The following is a 12236-nucleotide window of genomic DNA, read 5'->3' on the forward strand; positions in this document are numbered from 1 at the left end:
GTTTTTTGACTGTAACTGCCACAGGATAATGTTGGTGTGTCCCCTTAGGAGATGAAATTATTTTTCCTAAGAAACTTGCATGTTAAAGCAAGAGAACTTGAGGAATTAATTTTCTGGCTTAAGTCCTTTAAAAATATTTAGTTTTAAATTTCATCTTTTACTTCTTATTGTGGGTGTTTCCACTTGAAGGCTTTAAACACATTGCACTTCAGTGGAAAAAAGATAGTGTCAGATGAGCTAAGAATATATGTCCAGTGTAAGCTGTAACTCACACTGCTGTTAGGGCCTGGCTTTTATCCTTTTGCTGTTATCTGTTGGAACTTTAGGATGGTATGACTGCAGCAAACTTACTGTGTTGTTATTAAAACAAATCTTTTTCATCTTGCTTTATCTTTTAGTTTTCTGCCTGAAAACCATCACTACCACAGAAGGAAGTTGAAGTAGGCAAATTCAGTTGCAGCAAAATTTAAATCCTCTGCTCCTGCATTTTTAATCCTTACTGTGTTCTGCTTCCAAGAATCTTTATCTGTTTAACCCCAAGGTGATAGAAGCACTGTGTAACAAAATGCTTGAATTTGGTGTTTAGATACAGCTGTCAGTGAGTTCATTGAGGATACCTCTGAGCAGACCTGCAGGGTTGCACCATCCTTTCTGATATGCATCGCTTTTGTCATATTTTTCACATTGTCGTGTTATGTCCTTGAGTCCTCTCTTTTTGTTTCTTTTAATGCAGCTTTCTTACAGTCACTGCTGTGTCATATCAAAAGCAATCCCTGAGCTACAGTTTGCTCACTAATCCTGGGGGTCTGTTCAGCATTGATCCGGCAACAGGAGAGCTCAGTCTAACTCGGAGTGTGGATTATGAAGGAGACCCCCACCAGTTCCTCCTTTTGGTCAGGGCAGAGGAGAGTGAGGGGCAGTTCAGCACTGCTGCTGAGGTAGGTGCTCCCCTCCAGCAGCCTGGGTGCATTTCCATTTTCCTTCATCCTTTTGAATCTGGGGAGAATTCACCAGGAGCTCCTGTTTCTCCATGCTGGCCGTTCTGCTGTCCTCTTCAAAAGTCTTTCTGTCTGTGGGGAGGTGTTGAGGAGTGATTTAGGTACTCTTGGATTTCATTCTTGCAGATGCTCTAAAAGCTGTTTCTGAGGGATCAATATGCCATCCCATCATAGATCCCAAGCCTTATCTTGGCTTGGGACAACAAGCCAAGATAACACATGGAAATGGGTGTGGCCAAGCCAGACATTTTGTCTTACTCTACTTTTGTCAAGTATGAGGTACATTTGAGATTATTCCACTCTAAAACAAAGGCAGGAATGAAGAATTACTTGTTTTGTATCAAGAACACAAAGTGAACTCATAAAACAAGAAAGTAATAAAAATTCAGTGATATTAAAAGTTGATGGTTTGTGGTATTTTAGAAAGCTGTTTGACACCAAAAATATTTCTTAATATAGTTATTACAGTTATTTGAATTCAGAAATTCACTGAGCTAGGAAAAGCATATGTTATGAGTTTGTTCCTGCTGCAGGAAATAAGATAGGGAGCTGGAGACAGAATTATTAGCATCAAGTGTGAGGACACAGAGACACAGGAAGCAGTATGCCAGTGTAGCAAACACCGGCTGTAGCACACCAGACCCTGATAGTTTCAGCTGACCCTTGTGCACTACAAGATGAAGAATAGTAAAATATGACTCAAAAGAGGATTATGAGATGATTTAAAAATATGTTTAGCCTAGAGGTAGTTTAACTTGTACCTACTTTACACTGGTACAACCTCAATAGTAGAGAGAGAAGCTCCAGCTCAGGCATACCTGCTCTGCAAGGCTCATGGAATACAGCTCTGCTTGGTGCTCTGTAAGGCAGAATGCCTCCCCTAACTGCATGAGGTGCAGCATGAGCCACCAGAAAGGCTCCTTTTCACACTCCTTAGTGCTGGGAGTGTAAACTATGGACTCATGTTTGACACAGGAATAAGAAACAATTTTGCCTCCAACATCTTTACAAATGCTATCTCTTACTTGGTTTTCCAGAACCATAGAATACCCAGAGTTGGAAGGGACCCACAAGGATTGAGGCCAAGTCCTGGCCCTGCACAGACCCCCCAGCAATCCCAGCCTGTGCCTCAGAGCATTGTCCAAGCCCTCCTTGAGCCCTGTCAGGCTTGGGGCTGTGATCACTTCCCTGGAGATCAGTTCCACTTGTATCTGATTTGTGCTGCTGTAATTAAATTCAGAACTTGGTCTTAGAGATTTATAATGCTAAAATGTAATATGCTTGGCAGTAGAGTTTTTAGTGTTACAAATCACAGAAGTGGTGCAAGATAAGATAATGGAAAAAGGGTGCTTGGCAAGCAGATGGTGCATTTTCCTTTAAACTAGTAATAAGGAATAATCAATGGAGATGAAGGGTGAGTGGAAAACATTGCTGCAGGGTCAGGGACTCGGCAATTGCTAGTATGTTGGAATGTAATATTTCAGTGGCACTCAGCAGAAAAAGAGCAATCTAAGAAAAATGTCTTATCCTATAGCTGCTGAAGACTTCAAGGATGTTTTTGGGAAATTCTTCCATGTGGTATTTCCAGAGCAGTGACGTCATTCCCTTGATTCACTTTGCTGTTTAACATTCCCCTCTTCTCCATTAAGGTTTTGGTTGTAATCACAGATGTGAATGATTGTGCCCCCGAATTTCATCAGTCGATTTACAGCAAAGTCGGTGTTCCTGAAACAGTTCCTATGACAACTGCACTTCTCCAAGGTTAGTGCTCCTGAAGCCATTTATTACATTCACTGTATTTTTCTCCCTTGCACCACTTAGAATTCAGTTCAGAAAGCAAAATTACTTGTCCCAGCGTGGGTAGTTGCAGCTCTCTGAAGGCAAATGACACCTTGTAGATTCATGTCAGAGTTATTTACTGGTGCCACAGCCCAAACAGTTTTGGGGGACAGGAAGGCAAAAGAAACAGATTTTCTTGTGGAATTTTGAAGTAACAGAACTTTGTTATGGTTGGTATTACAGCAGCAGGCTCATAGTAACAGTCTTGCTACATTTCTTGAAGGAAGAGAGTGATCCTGGATCAGAAGTTGTGGATGCCTCAGCTCAGCTTCTCTGTCTCTGAGAGTCCTGTGTGGGCTTGCTGTAGGAGTTCTGCTCTCTTGCATTAACAGCCTCTTGTACACTTTAACTCTTCTGTGTGAGGTTTTGTTTGGATGCTTGACAAGAAGACTGTTTCTTCCCAGGGAGACCAAGCACTTGAGCTTCAAGTGGTGGTGCTCTGTAAAGTGTAGCAAGAAAACAAATTTGTGTCTATTAAGCAGTTGTACAAGGGTCTTGTATTGTCTTTAACCCTTACATCAACTTTCTCTAAATCTTGAGGGGGGAAAGGAAATTCAACTGCTGGAAAATTGCTTTTCCCTAGTAAATAGTTGCTATTGATAACCTCCTATTGTTCTGCTTAGTGATTTATCCTGTACTAATGGTAGTTTGTTAATTACTGGTCTGTAACTGTGCTTTTAGAATACATTTTTGTAGGCTATGAATAGGATCTGACAAACACGTAATGGGCATCAGTTGAATAATATATCTAAATATCCCATCTTTAATTTCCCAGTGTGTGATCTGAGTGATTTTAAGTCAGCAGTGTAGGTGAGGTGGACATGAGAATATACTTCTCTATGTGAGAATATAGTCTTGATGGTACAGGACTCTTGAACAAAGTCAAGATCTAGCATCTAAATTCTCCCAGGGACTTAACTTTTGGTTTTTTAAATTACCTATTTTGAGTAAGGGTTAGTTCACTAAAAAAAAGCACAAGGGAGAGCAGAGTTCTCTGACTGATGTCAGGCACCACATTTGCCAAGGCAAATCCTGCTACAGTAGCAGTAAATGCACTTACCATTCCAATTCACCAACTTTGATCTACACAATGTCTTTCTCTTCCCTTCTACCAGTGACAGCCACTGACTGTGACTCCAAGGAGAATGCCCAGCTGCTGTATTACACTCTGAGCCAAGACTTCAGCATTACTTCTCATGGCACTATTTTTCCAGCCACACGGTTGGACTATGAGCGCCCTAACCACCTCTATGAGTTCATCATCATGGCTGTGGATCAGGGGGAAGAGCCCAGGACTGGCACAGCAACTGTTAGGATCCATGTCTCCAATGTGAATGATGAAGCACCTGAGTTTTCTCAGACTATGTAAATACAAATTCTTCAGACTCTGTTATTTTTTACTGTTGCTTTTTGTATTTTGGTTGAATGGCTGATCACAGAATGACAATTGGCTTTGTTTCAGTCAAAGCTGAGAGCTGGTCTGACAAATGGGTGGTGATATTTTGAGTCTGAAACTCTCAGTAAAAAAAAAAAAAAGGTTGTATATAAACAATACATATCTTATTAATTTTTAAATTTATTTTTATTTATTATATCTCTTTTTTGCATTTTTATTTTTCCAGTATGTACTGAAATATATGGAGCAATAATTTCAGGAGCACCCCTCCACCACCACAGGAAATCAGGCAGAAAAAACAGGCAGCAGAGTTGTTGCCATCAGCCCTCATTTAGAGACATGGGGGAATTTTGCCTTTTAATTAGGCAGTTGAAACTTAGTCAGCAGTCTGCATCCCTGGTTTATAGCTGTCAAAGAAAAATGCTTAGATGACACAAACCTAAATGGCAACTGAATTACAAAACCCACAAGATAAATGCCATTAAGTGGAGTTCACTTAATTTCACTTTCCATCCCCTACAAATTGTATGTATATTTTTTTTTCTTCTAAATACATGTAAGCACTTTTCTTCCATAGCTGGGATTCAGCAGAATTTGAAGCAATACCAGAAGTGCGGTAAAATTGCAGTGATGTTAGAGCCTTAGTAATGGAATTTCCAGTCAGCTTTTGCACCAGACTTCTACTCTTAAAAGTAGAAGTTGCCCAGAACAAAACCAAAGTAAAGATTTCAGTGATGTTAAGCTTGGGGTTTAACTGAACAAAACATCAAAGCTTTCTGACAGTCCTTGTTTTATGTGCAGATAACCTCTGGCTTCAAAATCTTGTGCCTTTCTTTCTTTTCTAAACATTGCTGAAGAGATATGGCTTGGAAAATTTGATCTTTTGTAATTTAATATTGGATTTCTGTATATTTTTGAATACTAAACCAGGTTATGTTTCTCTTCCTATTTTTCATTTAATTTCTTTTACTATTCAGAGATATTGAATATTTATCTTCATCTGTTCCTAATATTTTAATCAGAAGCGAGTGATAATATTTAAGATGCTGTAAACATCTCCAACAAATTGGAAACAGGAAACATAGTTTAAATAAAACTCCCTGCCAGCTCTTGTACTCAAATTTTGCTGAAGTATATGATTAAAATAATATTATTTTAAATCACCAAACCTTCACAAGAAGCTTTTCTGTTCTCTGTGCAATAGCAGGGAAACGACTGTTGTATGTAGATAGGCATTGGAATTGAATTAATCTCCTGGAATACAAATGATGTCAAGCTTTTGGTTAACTAGGCTTTGATTTTTCTTTATTTTTCCAGTTATGAAAAAGATCTTGAACCCAGAGGTAAATTTCAGACAGAACTTAGTTGAAGTTTTCCATGAAATAGAATCATTGTGAACTCATGGAAATTGGAGCCTGTTGCGAGACTGTTTGCAGTTAATGTTGTGCTCTGTGGCAGTCTAATCCAAATCTAGGGGATGGTGTTGTCCTTCTAGCCCTTTGTTCAAACAGACTTACAGCCCAGTACAAACTCATGATTCCTTGCCATGAGCTCTCTTTCATCACAGTTATTCTTTATCTCAGTTAGGAAATGCTTAAGGCTACCACTCTTTCATGTTGTCAGTTTTCACTTTTTCTTTTTTAAGAGATCTCTTCTGAACTCCACTCTCCCTGTATTTCATGTAAAAAATTATCAGTTCCTTTGCTTTTGAGATGCACAGTTAAGACAATGTCTTGAGGTTTGTGACTGAGATAAACCAGAATGATTTACTTCTCTTACTTCACTGCATATAAAATTGGGGAAGAAAAGAAGCTGTTTCTATGGAGGTTTCATAGAAAACACACATATCTTGACAACAAAAGCGAAGGAAAAGGTTTTCTGAGCATCCATTTTCTTTTCCTTTCAATTTTTTGCTATTCTCAGCATCTGGGCAGTGTGTCCATAAGCACTCTAACCCAGTGTGCATCTGTACTGTGGTGGATGCAGCCAGCTGCAGTTCACTCTCAGAGCTGAGCTTTGGGATATCTCCTGTGGACAGGCCTGGTGGGTGCTTAGTCTGCCACATGCTCCATGCAGTCAGATAAAATAATAAATATTTGGGACTTTGCTAAAGCAGGGGCTTTTCTATTCCAGAGAGCATTAAGCTTAGGCTGATAATGCCTCTTAAGGGCTTACAATGTCAGTGATGTGTCTGGACTTGAGCAGAGATTTTTGTAAAACTGACATTATGCACATATCCTCCACATCTCACTCTCATCTTAGTCCTGCTGGGCAAGGACTGCACTGAAAGTCTTTTGAGGGCTTGTGTCAGAAAGTGCTGTGATGGGAACTGCTATAACTTAGCAAATGTTTGCTTGGAGTCTGAATCAGGAATCTCATTTTTTCAAATTCAAAAAATCCCGAGTGAATTCTGCATTTAGCACAGGTCTTGTTGCACAGCTCATCTTCAAGGCTGTGGTACTGCTGGAAGTTTGGAGGGAAATGTGGGGGTAAAACCAGAAAGTTGTGGATGGTTGGATAGATCATTAATGCTGTAATTTCACTGCTTAACAAAAAAGCAACATATCAGTATAATTGTATTAGAAAATTACAAATTCCTGCAGTGTCCTTTGAACAAGCAGTTGGTAGATGTTGTAAAGTTCAGTTCTGTATCTATTATATTATTATGTAAAGTTCAGTTCTGTATCTATCCCTGGTTAAATTCATGAATGTGCTGTTGTCTGGGTGTTTTAACAGCTACAGGAGTTTTGTTTCTGAAGATGCAGGCCCAAACACACTGATTGCCACAGTTAATGCTGTTGATCCTGATGGAGATGGTGTGACATATGATATTCTGTCTGGGAATGAGAGAGGCAACTTTGTTATTGACCCTAGGAAAGGTAATTTTATATTAGCTCTTTGCTGCTGTGGTCATAATGTTGGTTCTGTTGTGATGCACCTTGAATTTGGTCTTATTATCAAACTGAATCACATGTGCTATCTTTGAAGCTTAATTTTGGAAAGCGCAGGGAAAGAATGCATATACTCTCTTATAATGATAAAAAATTGTATAATTTCCTAAATCTGTGTATAATTGACCTGTCTTACCTGTTCAGTGTTTGCTTTCAGTCAGTAACTTAATAGAGGGCATTATTATAGATAACAGGTAGCTTAAGAGACAGTAACTTAATAGAGAATGTGATTATTGATAACAGGATGACATTCCAAAATGTCAGACAGATATCTGAATAGAATTTAATATAAGAAACTGGACATCTGGGATTTTAAATGAGGCTTTTCCCACCCCATGCTTGTGTCAATGTCCTGATCATGCTGGTGAGAGCAAATATTTCTTGGCTGGACTTATCTATGTTGTGCTGACACAAAATGAAGTGTTTATAGGTAGAACGAGACTAACACTGTTTTATTACAGTGAAGGTAAAAGTATATAAAATCTGAAGAAATATATTTTTCATTTAAGATTAATCACTCACATGACCAGTGTTATTTAGCCAAGAATATTGCATGCATGAGAAAAGATGTGTGGAGAATACTTTACAGTTTAAGGCATTTGTTCTGAAATGCCAATTTCTACTTCTTTTAAAATTCTTTTCAATAATCACATATTTTCAAAACATGAGAAGAAAAAAGGTTCCCACCATATTGGTGTCCTCATTAGAAAAAAAGAAGTAAATAAAATAAATGCAAACACCAGCATCTTGAGTAGGTTGGCAATATCCTTTTAAATTAATAGGATTTATTTGCTGTTGCTTGCTTGAAAAAACAGAAGAGGATGTTTTGAGATTGAAACAGGCAAACAAATTGAAATCCCATTGAAGGATTGAAGTAACTTAATTAACTTCAGTTAAACTACTTTGTATTCTGAACTGCAATCAAAATCTGAACTTAGATTTTCCAAAGCATTGAACACATAGGAAGGACCAAGCTGCCCTTAGTTATTCCTTCACTTTATTTCATAGAGTTCACTTAACATGAAATTTTAATTTCAATGCAATCATGGCTCTGCAATATTAATGTTAGATTCTGAAACATTCCCAAAAATACAGTCTGCAGGTAACTGGCAAGCATTGAATCCTGACCCTGAGTTTACTATGAGCTCCTTTACTTCCTTTCTGACTTCAAAATAGAATTGCTGGTTCCAAGAGTTAAATTTCTACAAATGCTGTGGCACCTGGAGAAGAACAAAGGTTTGGAAAGTGTCTAAAAGCTACAGGATTAATATACATGACACTTCTGAAGATCTTTTTTGTGAGAAACAGATGTTTTTGGTCAAAGCTTCTTAACATTTGATTGATAGCATCTCTTGGGATTAGCTCCGCAGTTTTAATATAGAAAATCATGTATAGGTACAGTTATACTTTTTTGCCAGTTAATTCTATAGTATTTGAAACTGAATTTTAGGAACATTAGCATTTTTTCCAAAAGACTTTTAAGCTTTTGTTGCTGAATAAGCCAGTAAAGGTTTATGCAGTGGCTTACAGCAGCTCCTTTTCATGAATGCTGTCAGGGGAATAGTCTGTATCCTCTTGTAGAAATGTGAAGGTACAGTGGAGAAGTGTCAAAGATAAGTCCTGCAGCTAAAACACTACATTTTCAAGCAAATTTAGTGACATTGATGCTGTGAAAATACTCTGTTGTGATGACAATTGTGATTATTCCTGATGAATAACAGATGTGATGGATGGTGGAGCAAAAGAATGACAGCCCCTCTCTGCAGGATCTCAGGCAGCCGTGGTCCCGTCTGCATTTGTAGCACCTCTTTTTACCAGTGCCTCTGTGTCCCACCCAGCAGGCTGTGTCCTGTGGGGAATTCTGAGGCAGAACAGAGGTTTCTCAGCCTGTGCCCTGACTGAGCTGCAGGAAGGTAAAATTGAAGGAGTCTCAGCTGAGCTGTCCATGGCAGCTGCAGATTGATGGAAGCCATTATGTGCAGGTCAGCTGAGTTGTGGCTGCTGGCTCGGTTTGCTCTGTAGACAAACCTGCAGACAAACCTGTTGTGATGTTTTAATTTTGTTTTAATGTGGAACTGCAGTAAAAACACCATAGTTAAATTAAATAGCACAGCCTTATGCTTTATTGGTGAATAGGTAAACCAGAATGCTTTGTTGTCATGCTTACTAGTGAGAAGAATAATGGAAATGGGTTAATGCAGCAAAACCCCACAACCTGCTGTTTTTACAGGGCTAGTTAGACTTCGTGCAAGCCCATTTCCTGAGCTGCAGGGGACAGAGTATGTTCTGAATGTCACAGCTACTGATGATAATGCCTCTGGAGGGCCCCATCCTCTCACTAGTACTGCCCAGGTTGTTGTGAAAATTGATGATGTCAACAATAACAAACCTGTCTTTCAGAAGGTAAATATATGAGCCTCTGCCATTTGTACTGGACTGTGTAAAACTGTTTTAGCACTGCTGGCATTGTAGGTGTGCAGCAGCAGAGCTGGTCAGGAGGTGCTCTGCTTCCCTCTGGGTCCTGTCTTCTGCTTCTTCTCCATCCCTCCCTAAGGCTTTCAGGGTTTGTTCTGCTCTTGTGGCAGAACAGCTCCTGTGAGCTCCTGTCTGTTCCCTGAGCCACATCTCATCTCTGGCATTTCAGAGGGCGAGGCCAAGTGAAACACTTCTGGAGATCCCATGTGAGCAGGAATCCCCAGGGATAGCTGTCTGTGCAGTGGGCTTCTTCCACAATACTCCAGAACACCTCTCTAAATTACAAAGTCTTCCTTTGATGATTGCATCTGGAACTAATGAAAGAGAGAAGAATGAGTGTTTCAGCTTAAATACTGAAGCACTGTAAAAAATAAATGCCTGAATTTGGTTTCAGAATGTTAATTCACATTAAAAGATCTGTTGTCTAAAAATTTCAGGTGTGGTACTCATGGCTCAGATGTTGATGAGCAATGTTGCATATTTTGAAAAGTCAGCAACTATTCATGTCAGTCTTAGAAATTTTCAGTAACCTCTCCTTGACAAAGTTACTTTGTGTAGAAATCCCTTTTGATCAAAACAATTCTGTAGTTTGGGCAAGTGTATGCCCTCTTTTACTAGACCTTTGCTGGTATAGAAAAGTATTGGCATTTGGAAACAATTTTAACTTTTTCTCCAAATATTTCCATTAGCTGGAGATGCTCAGTGGCCTCATGTTTTGTGTTGTTTGTATAACCACAAAATAGCAAGAGAAATTTAAATTAATCATGGTTAGATAAAGCTTTAACAGCAGAGCATGGCAATGCAAGTGTAGCTAAATAATTCTTTTTTCCCTCTGCTAGTATACCTTTAAATCAAATGGCAAGGGAAGTCCTTGATTTTTCTATTTTTTAAATTGTTCTTTCTTTCTTTTCCTCCCCTCTCGTAGTGCCAGTATTATCGGGAACATGCTTCTGTCCTGGAAAATCAGCCTTCAGGGACTGTTGTTCTGCAGGTTGAAGCCACTGATGCTGATGAAGGGGCCAATGGAATAGTGAAATATGGCTTGATGCACAGAGATGGTGTCCTGCCAGCATTTAGCATTCACCCTGACACAGGTAAAGCAAAAGTCAGTGCTGATAATAGCATAGAGAAACCAACTTGTGACACTGCTGGAAAAAAGGCTTAGATAAAATCAGACTTCATGCTTTTTCATGTAGTGTTTTGACTGCAGACCAAATACAAACTGTATTAACTGCCTGAACAAGTCCTCCATGAAACTAAAAGTTTCATACATGTCCAGTACTGAACTAAAACTGATGTTTTCCTTGAAACGTGGAAATTCTGCTTTGTGAAGTAACTTGTGTGCTTTTGTGACTGGATTTAAAAATCCCAAACAAAACTTTTTTAAGTGTACATTATCTTGCAACATTGCTAATGGCATATAAGTGATTTATCCAAATGACAGCAGTCTTACAAACAGCAAAGGAACTAAATCTTAGAAGGCCAAAACTAAGTTCAGGCTGAATTTCTGGAGGATAAAAGATATCAAACATTCCTTTAGCCTGTACTTACTGCTCTTCAAAAGAAATAATTTCTTGAGAAAGTCATTCTCTTAGTTTGTACTTACCTCCATTTTCTATACTTAAATTACACTTCCATTCTAATTAAAATTCCTCTTGTGTGTGGATGAAATGTAACTGAAGTTTGAGTCTGCCTGAGCAGTACAGTGTCAGCTGTTGCAATTGTTAAATCTCAGGCTTGGATCCTTGAACCTGAAGCTGATGTTATAGGTGTACTTAACCTACTGCATTGTATCCCAATGTACTGACAGAAAAATAAACATCTGCTTGAAGAAGGTTGCCAGATGCACAGAATTTTAACTCTTTTATATTTAATTTGTTTTCAGGAGTTCTGACAACTGTTCAGGTATTTGATCGAGAAAAGCAGAGGGAATATCCCATCACTGTGACAGCAACAGATCAGGCAGCGGAGCCACTCATTGGAATATGCCAGATCAATATTGTCATCCTGGACCAAAATGACAATGACCCCAGATTTGAAAACACCCACTATGAATGTAATTGAGAGTCATTGGATAGAGTTTCAGTGCCCTGAGTGTGAGCGTACCCCATGTCTCAGATTTTTGGTTTTTTGCCTATCCTGGCAGTAGAACATATGACAAATTTTGATGCATCCAGAGATGCACTTTGCTTGTTTAATGCAGAGCTGTTACTCTGTATAATGTGTGATGTAACATGTTCAGCCTTGGCTCATAGGCCTGCCTTTTATGGGAAAGTTCCTTGAAACAATAGCCATGTCATTCATACAGAGCAATTATTCTCTGGGTTAAAATACAGTTAAAAGAAGTATCTTATAAGAAATAAGAATTCCAGGTTATGAATAGGGTAATATGAAGTTCAGATGTGATCTGTAGCTCTGGAGTGATAGCAGCCCTTTAAAATACTCAGTGTGTGTGGCTATTGTTCCAAGGAAGACAAAATTGTACTAAAGTAATAATGTATGGCAGTTATTTCTTTATGACTTACTAAAATGTCCATGGTAGTTTAGCAAATTAATGATCAATTTGAAATATCCTTT

At 38.7% G+C, this 12236-nt stretch overlaps 1 protein-coding gene across 1 annotated transcript in view; it reads left to right on the forward strand.

The window, feature by feature from the left end:
* The window catches only part of LOC120496207 (neural-cadherin-like), a 60280-nt gene that overhangs the window by 18192 nt on the left and 29852 nt on the right, over positions 1-12236 (forward strand). Inside the window, exons 4-10 of the mRNA XM_039696438.1 lie at positions 734-938; positions 2648-2759; positions 3953-4202; positions 6970-7112; positions 9415-9587; positions 10585-10753; positions 11545-11715. Of these exons, the coding sequence (XP_039552372.1) occupies positions 734-938; positions 2648-2759; positions 3953-4202; positions 6970-7112; positions 9415-9587; positions 10585-10753; positions 11545-11715 (1223 nt within the window). The remainder of the gene's footprint in view (positions 1-733; positions 939-2647; positions 2760-3952; positions 4203-6969; positions 7113-9414; positions 9588-10584; positions 10754-11544; positions 11716-12236) is intronic.

This window comes from Passer montanus, unplaced genomic scaffold (assembly GCF_014805655.1).
Source record: "Passer montanus isolate IOZ18808 unplaced genomic scaffold, ASM1480565v1 scaffold113, whole genome shotgun sequence".
Taxonomy (NCBI): domain Eukaryota; kingdom Metazoa; phylum Chordata; class Aves; order Passeriformes; family Passeridae; genus Passer; species Passer montanus.